This window comes from Nicotiana tabacum, chromosome 23 (genome assembly GCF_000715075.1).
Source record: "Nicotiana tabacum cultivar K326 chromosome 23, ASM71507v2, whole genome shotgun sequence".
In the NCBI taxonomy this organism is placed as follows: domain Eukaryota; kingdom Viridiplantae; phylum Streptophyta; class Magnoliopsida; order Solanales; family Solanaceae; genus Nicotiana; species Nicotiana tabacum.
In genome coordinates, this window is record NC_134102.1 from 18,513,431 (window position 1) to 18,531,470 (window position 18,040).

At 35.3% G+C, this 18,040-nt stretch overlaps 1 protein-coding gene and 1 long non-coding RNA gene across 3 annotated transcripts; one reads left to right on the forward strand and one right to left on the reverse strand.

The window, feature by feature from the left end:
* The first annotated feature begins 4,870 nt into the window (after positions 1–4,870).
* LOC107799775 (putative protein phosphatase 2C 1) lies at positions 4,871–12,373 on the forward strand. 2 transcript variants are annotated; one of them, XM_016622924.2, is made up of 6 exons: positions 4,871–5,123; positions 6,323–6,609; positions 6,688–7,008; positions 7,106–7,223; positions 7,304–7,527; positions 11,505–12,373. In XM_016622924.2, exons 2-6 carry the CDS (start codon positions 6,349–6,351, stop codon positions 11,973–11,975), a joined length of 1,395 nt encoding a protein of 464 aa, XP_016478410.1. In that variant the 5' UTR covers positions 4,871–5,123; positions 6,323–6,348; the 3' UTR covers positions 11,976–12,373. The 2 variants fall into 2 exon arrangements, with proteins under 2 accessions (XP_016478410.1, XP_075102330.1); XM_075246229.1 differs by having other exon boundaries at positions 4,960–5,123; positions 6,307–6,609.
* Positions 12,374–13,237: 864 nt separating this feature from the next.
* On the reverse strand, positions 13,238–17,073 carry LOC107799777 (uncharacterized). Its single transcript, XR_001651205.2, has 2 exons — positions 16,836–17,073; positions 13,238–13,549 (listed from the first exon to the last, which is right to left on the reverse strand). It is a non-coding gene; the product is annotated as an uncharacterized LOC107799777 (long non-coding RNA).
* Positions 17,074–18,040: the final 967 nt, after the last annotated feature.

Here is an 18,040-nt window from a genome sequence, read left to right on the forward strand (position 1 = left end):
GCGAACGAATCTGCTAATATGGCAAAAGAATCAATGAAATTTGGCGGCAAATTGTGGTACCGGATCATTGCTCCCTTTGCGAGGGTCTCTCTGAACTTTTTCAACAATACAGATTCGATCTCATCGTCCTCTAAGTCGTTGCCTTTGATGGCACATGTGTAGGAGGTGACATGTTCGTTAGGATCGGTTGTACCGTTATATTTGGGAATTTCGGGCATACGAATTTTTTGGGGGATTGGTTTTGGGGCCGCGCTCGAGGAAAAAAGCTTTTGTATGAATTTTTTTGAATCAAGCCCTTTTATCATCGGTGGAGCCCCCGGGATTTGATCGACCCTAGCATTATATGTTTCCACTTTTTTGTCGTTGGCTTCGACTCGTTTTGTGAGTTCCTCGAGTAATTTAGCAATTTCAGGAGCGGTCCCTGATTTTTGCTCGTTTGATTTCACTACGGCGGGCTCCGTTCTGGGGGTGACTTCTCGAAGAAGTGGATTGAAGTTCGGCCTGCTTTGCATATGAGTTTGGCTCTACAACTGAGCTATCGCTGCTTGTTGGGCTTGCAGCATTTCGAAAATCATACGCAAGCTGACCCCGATTTCCCCCGTGCTGTGGGTGTCTCGGGCTATGGGTCGAGCACCGCCCTAAACGCTTCTTTTGGTTCAGAACGCTGATTCGCTTCTAGAGTTATTTGTGAATTGATATCCAATGGTACTTCGGTTCGAATTTCGAGTTCTTCGATTCGAGCCTCGTTGCCATCGTCAGGTAGCCTTCCGGCCCCGGGCGCCAAGTTGTTGGTTTCATCTTGAAGGTCGGTTTCGAGGTCAATAGGTAGAGCCATTGCTGATTTGAGGTTGTAAGCTGGAGTGTACTATAAATTTATATCAAACAATCACTGTTACCCTTAGCCCACGGTGGGCGCCAAACTGTTTACCCGAAAAATCGGATAACGTTAAATTTATGTATGATTCTAAGGATACGCAAATTCCTATGATACAAAAATAATAATACAAGTATTTTTGCTATAAGGTGGGAATAATGAATAGGAAGGCTGAATGAGCACCATGAAATCTCAATGTATCTTGGGGGAGATGAGTCTATTGCAGTCTATGTCCCTTTTTATAATAGAGGGTCATTACTTTATCTATAACAACATAATAAAATAATGCATATAGTGGAGGACCCATGATGGTTTGTCTTTTCCTTGATTCCTGCCAAGATTCTCTCCCTTGGTGCGGTTGTAACGGCTTTTGTCTGCGAGCTTGGCACTGGCTCGAGCTCGGTGTTAGATCGAACACCCGGTCTTGGTTCGAGCTCGATTCTGCCTTGGGGCATTGATATTCGGGGCCTGTGTCGGTCGGTGTTGCCTCGTAGTTCGATTCGGATACGGGCTCGATAATGATACCGAGTTTTACCGTCGATCGGTTTTATAGCTCGAAACTCGACGCCCCTACTCCGAAATTCGTCCGAGCTTGTCATGTGGATACCCTTCGATCGAGACGTCATCGTCTCGACCAGTCTTTATGACCGAGAATCGATTTTGACTGTATACAGTTTTCAACATTTTGGATGGGATCTAAGTCCATTTATGTGAGTCTAATTTAAGAAAATAGGGAAAAAATATAAAATCTACCTTGAACTTGTCCCGAAAACTAGGTTGAACAGTTAAACTAAACGGGCAGTCTCATAATATGAGGTGCTTAACACACGCGTCACATCATCGCCATGTTAGTGCCACGTCAGAAAGCAAGATTTATTTGTACTAAGTTATCTTTCTCGGGCAAGGCTTCAGGATTGTGTTTCAAAGTTAAAATGCATGAAAAGCGGGATTCCTTTCTTCTTTCCCTCTTAATCTTCAACATCTATGATAATAGCATGTTCTTCCTTCTCTTTTATGTTATTTCGAGTGAGTGTTGCTGAATTTTGTTGGGTCAAATTTGTGGAGTCTATATAAATTTGGGACTATTTGGTGAAGGATTTTGGGTGGTTTTGAGTTGATTTTTTTGGGGTAATCTGTTGTTGCACTATATGTGAGGAAGGATAAGGGGATGAGGAAGAAGAGGGTGCCCATCTTCTTATTTTTTGTTATCTATGCGCCTATAAGTTTTATTATTTTGCCACAATAGCTGTTAGAGAGAAACAATTCACCAAAATGTGTCTAGCGGGTAAGGAAACACCCGTCTAATTTAAGTGTTTAACTCGATTTTCGGGACAAGTTCGGGGGTTATGTATTTTCCCAAGAAAGTAATCAATTCAATTGTCATGGATGAATTAGGATGGATGTCAATTCCTCAAATTGGCATGCAGGGGTTACTATTAAAGATGTTATTAAGATATTCAAAATTATGAACCATTTGGTAATATAATATAGAACCCGTAAATCTTAAAAATTGCTTATGAAAAAAGTGTTCATTTAAGTAATTTAACGCGTCAAAGGGAAAGAGAAATAAAAAAAAAATGTTCACTTAGATAGAATTGTAACAAACTAATTAAAAAGGAGTCACATTTAGGGCATGCACTCAATCAAGTTAGTAGCATCACCTAGGGGTGGATGGATCTATCATATAATCTATGAGTTTAAGTAAATTCAGTAGCTTTTGCACATATATATATATACCGTCAAATTAGTATTATTGTATGCTAACTTGAGATCGTTGTAAACTGGCTCGAAGGGACAATCTGAGAAACTTGGGCCGGTCTTTCTTGAGCCTCGATCATCGGTAGGAGACGCACACGCCAGTGACTCGCAACTGGTAGTAAACCAAATGCAAGGGAATTATGCGGTAAGAGAGACGTGAATACAGCAGTACCTGGAAAATGTGGCATCTTAAACCTCTTTGGCATGAACTCCGAAGCCACACTTGGTTTAAACGGTAAATGCGTATACTTCTTGGAATTCGGTCCATTTAACACCGGCGGCGCTCTCGAGATCTGATCTATCCGAGCGGCCATGCCTTCGCGAACGCGAAGGCCAAGCCTCGTCCAAGCTTCTTCTTCGCGAACGCGTCCTCCATGTCGCGTATGCGGAGCACCACTGCCACTTTTGTACAATATGATTTCTTCTATATATTAAACAAATGTGTTTTGAATGTGCGGCTAAGAAATCTAATATTTTTAGACATATATTATAATTGAAACAAAATAACGTCCAATGCAATGTTTAACATATTAGACTTTGGTATACCGGGCCTAACTAAAGTAAATCATCGTTTTACAAACAATAGTCAATAATATTGTATTTTAAAGTGAGTTTACAATAGTGGTACAACTACAGTTGACCGAGGACATGACTCGTGATAGGAAGGGGTGTAGGTCTAAGATTAGGATAGTAGGTTAGATAGTCTAGATTATTCATACCGATAGTGTTAGTACGTACTCACACATTTGGTTGGTAGTAGGTTTTTTTTTTCTTTTTTTTTTCTTCTTCTTCTGTTTCTACATGATTTTTCGGTGTTATCCCGTATTGTTTCTTGTTATTATTGTGGTACCTATGCTTACCTGAGCCGATAATCTATTGGAAACAATCTTTCTACCTCCACAAAGGTAGGGGTAAGGTCTGCGTACACACTACCTTTCTCAGACCCCACTATATGAGATTATACCGGTAATATTGTTGTTTTGTAAAGTGAGTTTACAACTTTAATCACATAAAGTTGTGATTCGAAATATTTAAGTAGTTCCATTTTTCCTCCTATATTATGTCAAAAACGCTATTGATAACCTGATTTGAATTATATATTATATTAATTTTATTTTAAGGAATTGATTATTAAACTTCCTACTGTGTACATATTCAACCATGTAAGCAATTGAAAGTTTATTATTTTCAATACGCATTTTTCATGCAACGTACGGACAAAGAGACTAGTAATAAAAAAAGCGTATAATCAAGCAGCCTATTCATAGTTCTTAGTAATAATATCAGTCAATTAACGCCATCAAAAAAGCGAATTTAGGATTTATATTTTATGGGTTCATATTCAAAATTCTACTACATTATGGGTTCAAAACCGGCCGATCATTTTTGTGTATTTGAACCCCGTTTTTCTATTTGATGCCTCTTATATGTTTGATTGTCGTTTTTATGACTTGCATGGATGATTGATTTGGTTCTGGGAATGTGTTGGAGTGAATTGGAACACGTAGTTCTTTGGGTGGAAGTTTAAGTAATAAGAGTAGACCAAAGTTTGATTTTTGTGTAAACAGCCTCGGATTGATGATTTGATGAATCCAATAGGTTCATATGGTGATCTTGGACTTAGTCGTATGTCTGAATTTGAATTTGGAGGTTCCTAGTATGTTTTGGCAAGTTTGTCTATGAATCCGAAATTTTCTTTTAAAAAGTGTTTGTCCGTAAAAATTTATAAGTTTTTTGAAGATTTTTTCGAAAATGTTTTTCAAGAACTTTTTAAGTTTTCTGGAATTTTCTTTTCCCGCTCACAATACTGTAATGTTTTTTCAAGTGTAATGTATGTCAGAATACAATTTCAAATTCGAATATTTTTTAACTTAATTCTAAATACTTAATCTTTTCAAGATTCATAATTTTTATGTTCAAATGCTACTTATTTTGGATTCGAATTCTAAAGGACCTATTTGTCCATAGAAAAAAAATTCCTTTTTTTCGATTTTTTTTTCAAAAATATGTTGGTCCATGAAATGTTGCAAGTTTTTGAAAAAAATTCAAAATAAGTTTTTCAGAAACCACTTTTTCAAAATTTTAAAATTTATATTCTCAAAACTATAATATTTTTTCAAGTAAAATACATATTCAAATATAATTTTAAATACTATTTTTTACTCTTTTTTCCCCCTAAAATTACAATTTTTATGTGCAAACGCCTAATAAGTTATTTTGGATTGGAATTCTAAAAATGGAAAAAATAAAGAAAAAAACACTGGTAAACTCAGAGCTCAATCTATCCTACTTTCTCCCTCCACTCTGCTCTTCATTGCTTCCTTTTTCATGGTTCTGCAATTAATATGCCATCCTTTTTTCCTTTCCCATTTCTTGGATCTCTACTTCTTATTGTTCTCCTTTCTTTCTGAAAAAAAGACTAAAAAGTTGAGATTACATTGTTGATCTCAACTATCAGTAATCTTGAATTTCTGCAAAACCAAGTTAAAAGGTACTATCATACCCATATTTTCTCTATGTTTCTTGACTTTTAAAGCTTTCAAAAGCTCATCTTTTTCTTTTTTGGTAAATAAAAAAGGATAATTTAGGTTTAAAAATCTCATCTTTTTCCTGAACATCCACCTTTTTGCCTTTTTTTCTCTTTTATATCCTCTACTTTCCAGTTTTTACAATTTGGGTGTCTATGTTACTGCTTTTCTTTAGTTTGTATCTGATCTAAAAAGGTTGAATGTTGGAATTTGTGCTCACAATTTTTCTTTCTTTTGTAACATGTTTATTTCTACTAGCTTTTTTATTTTCCATTTTTGGTAATTGAGCATTTTAACTACTTGCTGATACGATAATGATGTCGAACTCTTAAGACATAGGAGTAGTAATCATTCTCTTTTATACTATCTAGCATCCCAAAACAACTAGCTTGACTAATTCATATTTGTTCCTTGGAAAGCACATATAGGGGTATTAGCGCTTTCAAGGCATCATTAATATTCGTATATACATGTATATGTTTTTAGAAAATAGTGATATATTAATAGTAGGCACCCTATATACAAAACATATTTTGGTTGAATCAAAAAGTGCACCCGCAACCTTCAAATCCTGGGTTTGCCTCTACGCGTTAGGTCCCTAAAAGGGGTGTTTCTATTATTTTAAGTTTGGAAAATAACATACTTATCAGATTTGTGAATTGTAAGAAATTTTGATTTGTGAAGGACTAAAACAAATGTTTGAAAAAAGATGAAGCTTTAACAAAATATGGGGCTAAAACAATTGTTTGATGGTATGTCTTTATTGAACACTGAGAGTACATAAAAGTCTATCAATTTGATTTGTATAATTGAGATTCCCATGGAAGGAAACAGCTTAAGACAGTCCAGTAATTATATTATATTTCATAGCTCACATGCAAAAGTCCTTTAAACTGTGTGCTGGTCAATTAGTCCAGTTTCATGGCTTGCTGGCATTTCCATCTTCTTATGTACTTTGAAATAAAAAATTGCATTAATTAATCTTTACTTCTTTTGTATAGCTGGTTTATTAGTTGACTGAATTGACATTTGACCAAGGAAGAAAGAGAACTTAATTATTTGCATTAAGCCCAAAAAAACACCTTTTTGCTGTGCTGGAATCTTGTCATTTCAACATTGTTTTGCTTAGTTGACCATAAATCTCAGCTTTGTTGTCAATCAGATGATCACTTTGTGAGTCTGAGCAAAATGGGAGGTTGTGTCTCGAGTAGCAGCTCGAGTACTTGTAGTAGTAGGAGCAATGGAGAAAAAGTTTCACATGAATGTTTGGGAATAAGCATGTTCGGTCGAAAGAGGATTAGAAGAAGTCTTTCTGATCCTGCTGCTGCATTGCAGCATCTGAGTTCGATTCCAAATCGGATCTTTACGAATGGCAAGAGCCGGACTTCTTGCATATTCACGCAACAGGGACGTAAAGGCATAAACCAGGACGCAATGATCGTGTGGGAGGTAAGTCGTGTTTTTACGCCTAGAACTGTCATTGGCATCTTTCAAAATCTGATATCTTATGTGAATGTACTTGTGTAGGATTTCATGGCGGAAGATGTGACTTTTTGCGGTGTATTTGATGGCCATGGTCCACATGGCCATCTTGTTGCTCGCAAAGTAAGGGATGCACTGCCCCTGAAGCTAAAAGCCCTCTTGCAGTCATTTGAATCAAATCGCAATGAGAATCCACAAGTGGAAGCTGTGGATCCTGATAAGGATCAAGTGATGTCGGATAAAGTGGACACTCAGTGGAGAGAAGCTTTCCTTCAATCATACAAGGCAATGGACAAAGAATTGAGGTCCCAACCTAACTTAGATTGCTTTTGCAGCGGCAGCACTGCTGTTACTCTAATAAAACAGGTAAGATGAGTCACATTTGTCATTATTTTCCTCATGTTATTTCTGTCATTTTGTTTTCTTTAATTCTAACCTTATTTTTGTTCTTTCCTTTTTTAAGGGTTCAAACCTTTATATGGGCTATATTGGTGATTCTCGAGCAATCTTGGCGTCAAAGGATGAGAATGATTCCATGGTAGCAGTCCAGTTGACTGTTGATCTGAAACCCGATTTACCTAGTATGTCTCTTTTATAGCGAATTTTTCAATCATTTCTTGAATTCCTATTAGATAATCTAGTATTTCTGGTGGGGCGGCAGAGGAAGCTGAGAGGATAAAACAGTGTAAAGGTCGGGTTTTTGCATTGCAAGATGAGCCCGAGGTGCACAGAGTTTGGTTGCCATATGATAATGCCCCTGGATTAGCAATGGCTCGCGCATTTGGCGATTTTTGTGTTAAGGAATATGGGGTAATTTCTATGCCAGAATTTTCTCACCGGGTTCTTACAGAGAGGGACCAGTTCATTGTTCTTGCTTCTGATGGGGTATGTTATGCTATCTGAATCTCTTTTTCATTTGTTAGCTTAATCATTTTTCGGAAGTGTTGAAGCCAGCCTGAATGATATTTGTTAAGTTGTTGTAAGTATATGAGAATAAAGCTTCCCTTATAAAAAAAAAAGAAGTCAATAAAGCCTCATTGAGAATTCCGTAACAAATTGATCCTTTTGGCTGACTCTAATGCTAGTATTATGGTAAAAGTTACAACCTTGAACGTCCTAGTAAAATCTTTTTTGGCATGGTTGAATTGGCGTTAAATATAATTAATAATATGTTTCTCTGGGTCTATGTATGTGTTTCATAAGTTAAATGGCGTGACGTAATGTAACTTAGGAAAAAGGGCAAATTGTTGAATGATGCATTATATAGTTGAAATTTCGCTCTCTTCTAATTTTGTAATTGCGCAATTAAATCCTCTATATGGCCACCTATTGCAGCTTCCTGTGTCAATTGCTTAGATTTTGGAGATTACATAAATTAACAATAATCTACCAAAGTAAGTTCCAAGCATTGTTATTGATGGGAAACTACATAGGCAAGCATTTGGTGTTGTTTTCACCGGCGTAATATTATGAATAGGTGGGAAGTAGGTTTATTCTAAAGTACATGAAAAAGGTATTAGGTCTGTCTATTTGGTGGGTTGTCTGTCATGTAGCTTTCTGGTTTTGGGGGAAGAAAGGGACATTTACATTGTCATGGATCTGGAAAGTTCAACAATTAGGTTTTACGTCTGTACCTAGGAGGAACGGATTCGATTAAGTGTGAATCCGATGTGCCAAGACTCCTCATAGGCAAAGTAGCTATCATTTTAGTATTGGAAAAAAGGTATTAACTCATCTACTTTAGTAGGTTGAATATTCTATAGCTTTTGGTGTTGAAGAAAGAAAAAACATACTGGTGATATGTGTACATTTGTACCTAGGAGGCGGATTTGATTAGTATTATGAATCAGATGTGCAAAGTCTACTCATCGGCAAAGTAGCTATTATTTTTAGTATTTTGAAAAGTTATTAGCTCATCTATTTTAGTAGGTTGTAAATTCCTTAGCTTTTGGTGTTGAAGAAAGAAAATGGAGACTGGTGATATTTGAAGTGTCAGCTTCGACAGCAGTTATTTAATTTTTGAAGCTGTAGTTTTAACAACAGTTATTTACATGCAATCCTCGGAAGGACCTGCGATTAGTTTGGTATTGGACTTATGGAAGATTCTAATACTACTGTTTTGATGAATGTGACTTTCCTGTATCCTGCATTTTGACTTAGATGAATTGGAACTATATAATCAAATATTATATGTGCTTGTGTGTGCTCGCATAAGTACATGCAATATGTTAAATGGAGCAATATATTATGATATGAAAAAAAGAGCGAATTGAAAAATGACGCATTATAACTCTGAAAGTTCAGTTTCCTTTTCATTTCATAATTATACAAATAAACAGAAAAATGATTCTCTGTATACGATCACCTACCCCAGCTTCCTATATCAATTGCTAAGACTTTGGATATTATATACCCGCTAACAATGATCTATCAAAGCTAGTTTGAAGCATCAACTGTTGATTGCTACCTACATAACAAAGACACTTGGCCATCATTCTCACTCGTGAATTAATACGATTGGTGGGAAGTAGCTTTTGTTTGTTAGTATGTTAAAGGTATTTGGTCAGACTATCATAGTTGTTTGTCTATCATGGAAGAGAGGGACATGTTATGTTACGTTGTCTTTGAGTCCAGTAGGTTTAACAACAGGTGTTTACATTTGTACCTCGGAGGAAAGGATTTTAAATAGTTTCTTGAATCAGATGTGCCAAGAGTCCTCATAAGCAAACTATCCATTTAGTATTTCAAATAGATATTACCTCAGCTACTTGTAAAAAAGTAAGAAAACATGTATTAGCTCATCTACGTTAGTAGGTTTGTCTAGAAAATGGAGATTGTTGATCTTTGAAGGGTGGTTTGCGCTTTAGCAGACAACCCTAAACGGTCTCTAGCAGTTCTTTGACCGCTGAGCAGTTTAGCCTAAATGAATGCAACCAAATGTTTCTACCCGTGTGAAGGAATCATATAATGTATTTTGCTTAAATGTTAAAAACCTTTGTACCTTCTGATCTACCTTTTGGTATTTGATGGAGTCTCTATTTACCTGCCCATCATACTTTTTGCTAGAAAAATCACGACCTAGAAGTGGATGCGTTCGTTTGTAATTAGTTATGGAATAAAATTTATTGATTCTTTTCATGAGTTTGTTTTGTTTGTTCATACAACTGCAAAATCCTTGATATGTTCCATTCACATTTGAAATTAATTTAATTGTGCCTTTGAGACCAACGCCTACTTTCTGCATCTGCAGTCTTTCTATTATAGTGGATCCTAAAAATCAATAACTTTGTTTTAATACTTAACTAATGCTACAAAGTGAACCTAACTTGAAACAATTTTGGGTGCCACGTCTTCATAGCATGACTGAGGGCTCAAGACTTCTGGCCGACAATGTTCTATCAGCCACCTCTTTGGGAAAGAAAATGAAAAAAAATTTAATTGCAAAAGCAAAAATCCTACTGTACTATTTATCTTTGTTTGGTTGTCTGCAGCACCCTTTCCTTCTTTTCCACAGTGCTCCTATGCATTTGAAGCTTACTCTTGAAAAAAGAATGTTAGCTTAAATGTTAATTAGCTATTAGTGATTGACTAAATTATAATCTGAAGCAGTGTTATCAAAGGCGAGAAGCGCAAAAAAACTCTAGGTTCGCTAGGGTTTTAAGCGCAAAGCGCAATAATGTGTGGATTTTATTGAAGAAAGGCGCAAATGGAAAAAAAAAATACAAATATGTATGTGCAGTTCAAGACTAATAATTATAGGCATGAATAACAAATAAAGGACAAAGAAATTTTAAAAAAACAATGTAGTGAAATATCATTTGTTTAGCAAGGAAAGTATGTCTTAGAGCCTTGATGATGACACCGAAGCACCTGCTAAGCGAGGCGAAGCGCTCAACATGCTTTGCGCCTCGCTTCAGGGCTTAAGCGCACTTAAAGTGAGCCTTTGACAACACTGATCTGAAGCACTATTCCATGCCCTCGAAATACATTGCACTTGAACTTTTCAAATTTTTGTTGCTGGAAGTGAGTGTAGGACATAAAACTTTTTTGGTTTTTGAGATAATGGGGTGCTTGGCATGTAAAGTAGTTTTGGTTTCAGAAACCACAATAACATTGTTTTTTTCCCAAAAAGCAAACGAAACACCAATCCTTTTGTTTCATAGTATCCCGCAAACCTTTGGTGTTATCATTTTTACTCTTACTTTTTCTGAGCTACCTTTTCTTCCCCGGGTATCATGTTCAATAGTTATTTTTCTGAAACATTCTCCTTCAGTTTAAAAACTTTGATGTTTCTCCCTAAATAGATCAAGGGAATCTATTGGACCTTTAGAATGGGTTTCCCAATTCTAGTAAAAGGGAGAAATCATGCTTCAAGGCTTTGGTCTTGTGGTAAAACCGTAAGAGTGCAACACATGATATCTAGTTTAGGCGCACATCATGGGTTCGAATCATGTCCCGGACAAAAATCTGGTATTTGCGTGTACGCGCATTATATACCGAGTTTCGAACCGTGCCCCACTAGCCCTCGGAGATTTCTCGGTAATCAAAAAATAAATAAATGGGGGAAATCATCTACAAATTGCGCTAGTGATATCAAATATATAACGGCTCTCAGGCTTCAACGCAGTATTATTTGAGAAATATAACTGGAAACTTTATATTGGTAGAGTAGTTTTTGACAGGATCTCTCTCCTTATAAGATGAGTTCACTCTTCTGCTCCATTAAGCAAGATATTGTTTTTCTATAGTCTATACTGATAATTCAAAGAAAGAAACTTGCAAGGCTATAATTGTAAGTTAGGTAGATGCTTTATGACTGTATCGTGGCTACTGTTTTAAGTTGAATATCTTCTCAATTGCAGGTTTGGGATGTATTGAGTAATGAAGAAGTTGTTGATATAGTGTCATCAGCTCCTACACGGTCGTCAGCTGCCAGAATCCTAGTCGACTCTGCTGCTCTTGAATGGAAAACCAAATATCCAACTTCAAAAATGGATGATTGTGCTGTTGTTTGCTTATTCTTGGACGGACATATGGACATGGAATCCGACAATGAGGAACAATGCTTCTCTTCTGCTACTCTTCAGCGTAACCATTCTGATAACGCAGCTGAATCAGATGATGGGCACAGCTCCGAGCCATCTCTACAGAGAAATTTCACTGTTAGATCAGGTGAAGAGAATGATGCTTATAAACGAGTAGTAGCCGAAGCAGAAGCAAATCAAGAAACCGTAGTAACAGAAGATCAGAAATGGTCAGGGTTAGAAGGTGTTACTCGAGTAAACTCTCTGGTTCAGCTTCCAAGATTTTCAGAAGAACGTCCAGGACCTTAACCTTGTTATTCAATGATGATTTGTTATGATTCACATTCTTTCATCTCAAAGATGAAATAGAGAGTGGCATTATTGCCATCCTCTATATCTTGTGCAAATATATTTTTTCTGTAGCATTAGACCGTGTATACGTCCACCCTTCCCCTAATCTCGCACTGATAGAGTGCACTTTCATGCGCGGGGTAAGCCTTTTATCTTTATCCTGTTTATGTTACATTTTCGGGTTAATTTGGTTCGTTCAGCAAGTTAAATTGGCATTCATATGAATTGTAAATTATTAGGATGTTCCCTTCAAAGGCATGACAATTGTTGCAACTTATGTTATGTATGCTCTCTATCTGATGAGAGTTTAGCCTGTGATTTATGATCTAAATTGCATTTAGACAGTTCTTCAGAAATTATATTGTCTAGAGTTATCTGAATAATCATTTGTGTTTGGATAATTGCTTTACAAAATATGTTAGGAATAGCTCTGCATGTGCGGAGGTACATGATTATTTGTTGTCTATATTACGTGCTACTTGCTTCCGCTGCACAGGAAAAAGTAGCAGGTGGTTAAAGCAGGTGCATAAGTAAAATTAGTACACACTGATAAAAATGGCTATTTTGTCGAGAATAACGAATGAATGGATGCAGGCTTTGGCCATACGCGTGTGTGTATATATATATATATATATATATATATATGCATCATGTACGTACGTACATGCACATAATTTTTAAGGAATATATTTTTTGGAAAAAAATGTCACCTACTGGCTTAAAGTCCTAGTCTGCCTCTATGATGTTATGTTTTATTACAGAAGAAAATTAGAAACAAACCCTGATCAGCAACTATTTTTCAGTGTTATCAAAGGCGCGCTTAAACCCTAAAGCGAGGCTTAAAACATGTTGAGCGTTTCGCGCTTCAGCGTTGTCATCAAGGCTCTAAGGTATACTTTTTCTTATCAATGAGCGTAATCTTAAAAAGGCGACACTAACCAATTGATACTTTACTTTTATCGTAAATTTTCTTCAATTTCTTTGTCCTTATATTTAGTATTCATACTTATTGATATTAGTCTTGGACTACACACATATTTGTAGTCTTTCTCCATTTGCGCCTTTCTTCATTGTAGCCCACACTTTATTTGCGCTTTGCGCTTAAAGACCTAATAAACCTTAGAGCTTTTTTGCGCTTTCGCCTTTGATAACACTGATTTTTCAACACATAAAGATAACAACTGTTGTCACTATCAACGTGAACAAAATCTTGATTCGCATGATTTTAGATTTCCCACCAGCCGAGGTGATACTAGCAATTGTGAATTAAGTTTCAAAATTTTGGAGCCATATTACAGTAAATGAGTAGTCAAGTACACCAAGAAATCTACTGGAATATCTATGTATGAGGAATTTTTATGTCATTTGTGTTGCACACCGACGAATTTGAGACACCACCAGTGTGATAACTTCATTCCTCTCCAAATCTCACTGGCCCAAAATGTGGAGAAAACAAACTCTAAATTGGAGTCAAACAATTGAAGTTCTCAAACTTACAGCTGCTCCTGATCTGGAGACGAGCTTACAATCGTCTGAAAATTAAGACGAATTTACAGGTCAACAAGAATAAACCACAAGAAAAATGGATAATTTCAGGCTTCACATATGCTATTTCATGGGCTATGTTATTCCGCATAAGCATTTTCAGTCAGAAACGACTACACGAATAAAACTGGAACATGCTTACACTTCCTAACATATCAAAGTAAATATAAGGTATAAATTTCAAAAGAAAAGCAGCAGCATACACCAAAATCCATTTCAAAGTAGTATATTTTGAATGGTGTCGCTAATAAAGTACCATAAACTTTTGATGAAACTAGACAAACGATATAATATTGTCACATCACTCCAAAAAAGTAACCTAGCCGACAAGTTAGCCAAAGGTTTCATTGTGCATACAAATGAATAACTCAGTAACATCATGTCCGTACTTCAATCAGTAAGCAGTGGATATAATAAATAACATCAGCTAACACATGATGCTATCATGTTAGGATATTACAAGTTCAATATGCTTATAGATATCAACCAGCTTAAGTCAAACACACTAGACCTTGGATCCAGGAATACAATATTGCTCCATATTGGCCAATCTTTCCCAAGCCTTTTGTTCCAGTTTTGGCATACAAAATCATAAAGTACTACATATTTACTTTCGAATACAAAACCTGCAAAAACTACAGCAGTGTCAAGGACAGATTCTTGTCTTATCTAATAGCATTCTCAACTCTAGGTAATATAGATGTCCATGACTTCTGCATTTGGCATTACCATGATCACTATCCAGGAAAAAACTCTTTTTACCCTCACTTTCTAACTTGCCTAAATGATAACTATCAGCCTGGCACCAGTCACTAATCAATTCAATAAACATGCAAATAGAACCTTCATTCCATGATCTCCAATCACACCAAAGTAACCATTTGTAGCAACTACTGCTTCAAAATCCTACATTCAACAAATTGAGATTGAAAGTTTGAAACACCCTGCATAAAAGGTTAAACGTTTTGATGTTTGGAAGTGCAACAAGGTTAAAAGTAAGAGTTCCAAGAAAAGCAAGTTCCCGATTGTGCTTGACTTTCTTTTTCCAAGTATAATGTTGCCAACTTAATTGTAAAGAACCTGTGTTTTAGTATTTTAGACTGCTCATGGAGAAGAGAAAATGGTGTGGAACAGCAATCTAGGAGAAGGTGGTGATGATCGTTTTGGATAATGGAGAAGATAATAACTTATATCAAAAGGTGATGATAATGATGATGAAGACTATATCAGCAGCAATGAAGAAGAAGAAGATGCCAGATTGCAGGTGGGAGGAGGACAAGGCAGTAAAGTAAATGTTGCTTGTGGAAAAGACAGTGGTAATGCAAAAGATGACAAGTTAAGATGCAGAGCGAGAATGAAACGAGGGAGCAGAGAGAGACCAGTGATATAATGGATAATATGGTGGGTGCAATAGTGTAGATTGACGATAATTGTGATAAGCAATCTCTGATGATGACAATCGGACATGGACAACGGCGATATGTGATAATTGATGTGTTTGGAAATGATCTTCAAGAAGATTTAGAAGACAGGAATTACTTCGTTCTTTTTTTTCTTCTTATTTCTTCTTTGACTATATTATCGGATTTGAAGGAAATTAGTAGCTTTTTGCATAAATCCGTCGTATTCAATTTTTTTCTTATTCATCAAACCCAGATAATAAAGTTAACACAAGGTATTTGCACATCGTATAAAAAAAAACATCATGAAGCATCATCACTTTTTGGAATTTATCAGCTCCTTAATCCTATAATAGTTTTTTTCCCCCTTTATTCTTGAGCTGATACTTCCATCTCTTTTGTAACCTATGAGTCTTCTTGATGCTTTTTGTTAATGATATTCCACTTATTTCATCAAGAAAAGAAATACCAGATACAGATGGGTTGATTCCTCCCCCCCCCCCCCCAATTTTTGAGTCTTTTCATCTATATAAGCAACTAAATGCCATATGGAAAGATGATTACTCTGTAAAAAGTACTCCCTCCGTCCCAATTTATATGACACTCTTTCCTTTTTAGTCAGTCCCAAAAAGAATGACATCTTTGCATAAACAATTCAACTTTAAATTTTCCCTTTTACCATTGATGAGATGATTTCTAGTCACACAAATTTTTATGGCTTGTTTTAAATCACAAGTTTCAAAACATTTCTTTTAGATTTTAAACTCCGTGCTCAGTCAAACACCTTCACAGAAATTGGGACGAAGGGAGTAAGTGTTTTAGAAAGCTTGGTTAAGGTTAGCTACATTAGGTTCTCATTAGAACTGCTCACTCAACCTAAAAAGTTAGTGCTCTCAAATGTATCATACTATTCACAACAAGGATGTCATAAGAGCAATAAAGTGTGATAAGGCATTCAGCATAACCGCTACCGACTGTTAGGGTAAAACGGCCCAAAGATACTTTTAACATGGTGTGATATTGTCCGCTTTGGGCCAAACGACTTTGTTCACACACTCCCAACACCAACAAGGCAAACAATACAAGTATAACCACTGTGCACAGTGCTTTAGCAACAACGGGTAACTTGCTAAATTTTCTTCCTAAGAAAGTAATTAGAACAACTTTTACAAGATTTTTAGGACAGGATACAAAATTCATAAGCTACATCAGATTAGGGTTTCTTCGACGTATTCTTCTTTTATACGCATTCTCCTCGTTTTTTCTCAATCAAATTTATTTACCTATCAAAGAAAAATTATAAACTTTGATATTTGGACCTGAGAGTTCAATATTAGACTGAATAGCTTGGAAACATCCCCAACAAAAAAATATAACTAAACACATATACATAAATATTTGATCATTAACAAGTTTATGTCAATTAACCAGGAACCAGGAAGTTCCTCCGCGGCCGAAACTACTTACATCAGGTAGCTACAAAAGTGTATAAATTTGTATAGTTTTTGTATATAGCATACATAAATGTATATATATATATATACAAAAAGTATATATTTTTCGGCTATTATTTTGAGAGCGGCTATACAATGTCATTTTACCAATATAGAAATAGCTTTGTAGACCAGCCCAATTTCAGCTCCAAACTTCCAACACTTTTTCTTAGTCAATATTTTATAAATTAAAAGATCCATCTAAACCAAATGCTTGCATAAGTAAAAGTATATTCAACAGCTTACAACACATTATCACTTGAAAACCTCCATGTAACAAAAAAATTCAAATTTTCAAACGAGCATAATAGTAAATAATGGATAAAAATAGGAAAAGAAATTAAGATGGAATTTAACAAAAAAGGGTAGCAAGAAATCACCTGGGCTGGATCAAATTCTGGCCATTTTGACGAGGAAGAAGCAGAGGAAACATAAGAATATGAAGAGGTAAAGATAATCTGCAATCACAAATAATTTGGTGGATCCGTAATTCCTATTTGCCTTCTTCTTTGATGTGTCTTCCATTGATTCCAGCTTCGCCATTAATAATACAATCAGAAGAGCAAATCGAAAATTTCAAAGGCAATGTAGCAATAGATCTTATTCTGTTGGGAAGATATATGAAGAGAAAATAATGTGTTCTTTTACATAAATTTTACTCCAAGTAAATATTTTTATTATCTCAGCTTACGCTTACAGCTTGTTTGAATGGTTGTTAATATATGTATTGTAAAGAAAAATTATGATTCGGGGTAAAATTATTATATAAAAATATAGGTAAATGATAAAATAAAATTATTTAATAATAAAAGGGTGAGATGAGAGAAAAAAATAAGATAATAACGCGATCACACCAAATCGGTCGTTACATAAAGTGATACATTTCGTCGTTACGTAACGACTGATTTAACGATACAATACAATAAAATTTAAATAACAACCAAAACAAATATTATATTTAAAATAACAATACAATACAATACAATAGGTAACCGTCATCCAAACAATAATAAAGTCACATGATTTATCGGAAGTGGGGATGCTTTTATTTTTATTTTCTTAATATAAAGAAATTGCCTTTTTTTTTTATTGTAAAGTTAATAGAAAAATAGGAAAGATCCCAGAATAATAGTAACTAAAGGATAAATTTGTTTCGAAAAAAAATTAAGGGATAAATTCGTGACATTACAGTTTAAATCGTGATCTCTCGTTATCACAGTATGTTGCATGAAATTAACATTTAGAAATGAAGAATTTATTTTAATGCACATAGGTTAAAAAGAAATCTGCTATAACTGAAAATGAAACAATAAAGGAGTGTAAACAAAATATTAATATAATTAGAGTCACAAGTCTAAGATTGTAGGGTATTTAATCTTTTTCTTTAAGGTATTTAATCTGAATTCCCAAAATTAACTAAACAAAGTGATAAGGAAATATTATATAAATAGAAAGTGACCGTGTACAACAAATATTTTGTATAAATATTTTATACAATAAAATTGTGTTTCTTTTAAACTGAATTTTATAATTGCGCACACATTGACTATTCCACTAGATATCTGCAACCTTCCACCAATAAAGA

Excerpts from the sequence above, each read along its gene's own strand:
- LOC107799775 (XM_016622924.2), top strand. The coding sequence starts at position 6,349 with ATGGGAGGTTGTGTCTCGAGTAGCAGCTCGAGTACTTGTAGTAGTAGG. Across the intron at positions 6,610-6,687 it reads ACGCAATGATCGTGTGGGAG|GATTTCATGGCGGAAGATGT; the intron begins GTAAGTCGTGTT and ends GTACTTGTGTAG. Across the intron at positions 7,528-11,504 it reads TTGTTCTTGCTTCTGATGGG|GTTTGGGATGTATTGAGTAA; the intron begins GTATGTTATGCT and ends TCTCAATTGCAG.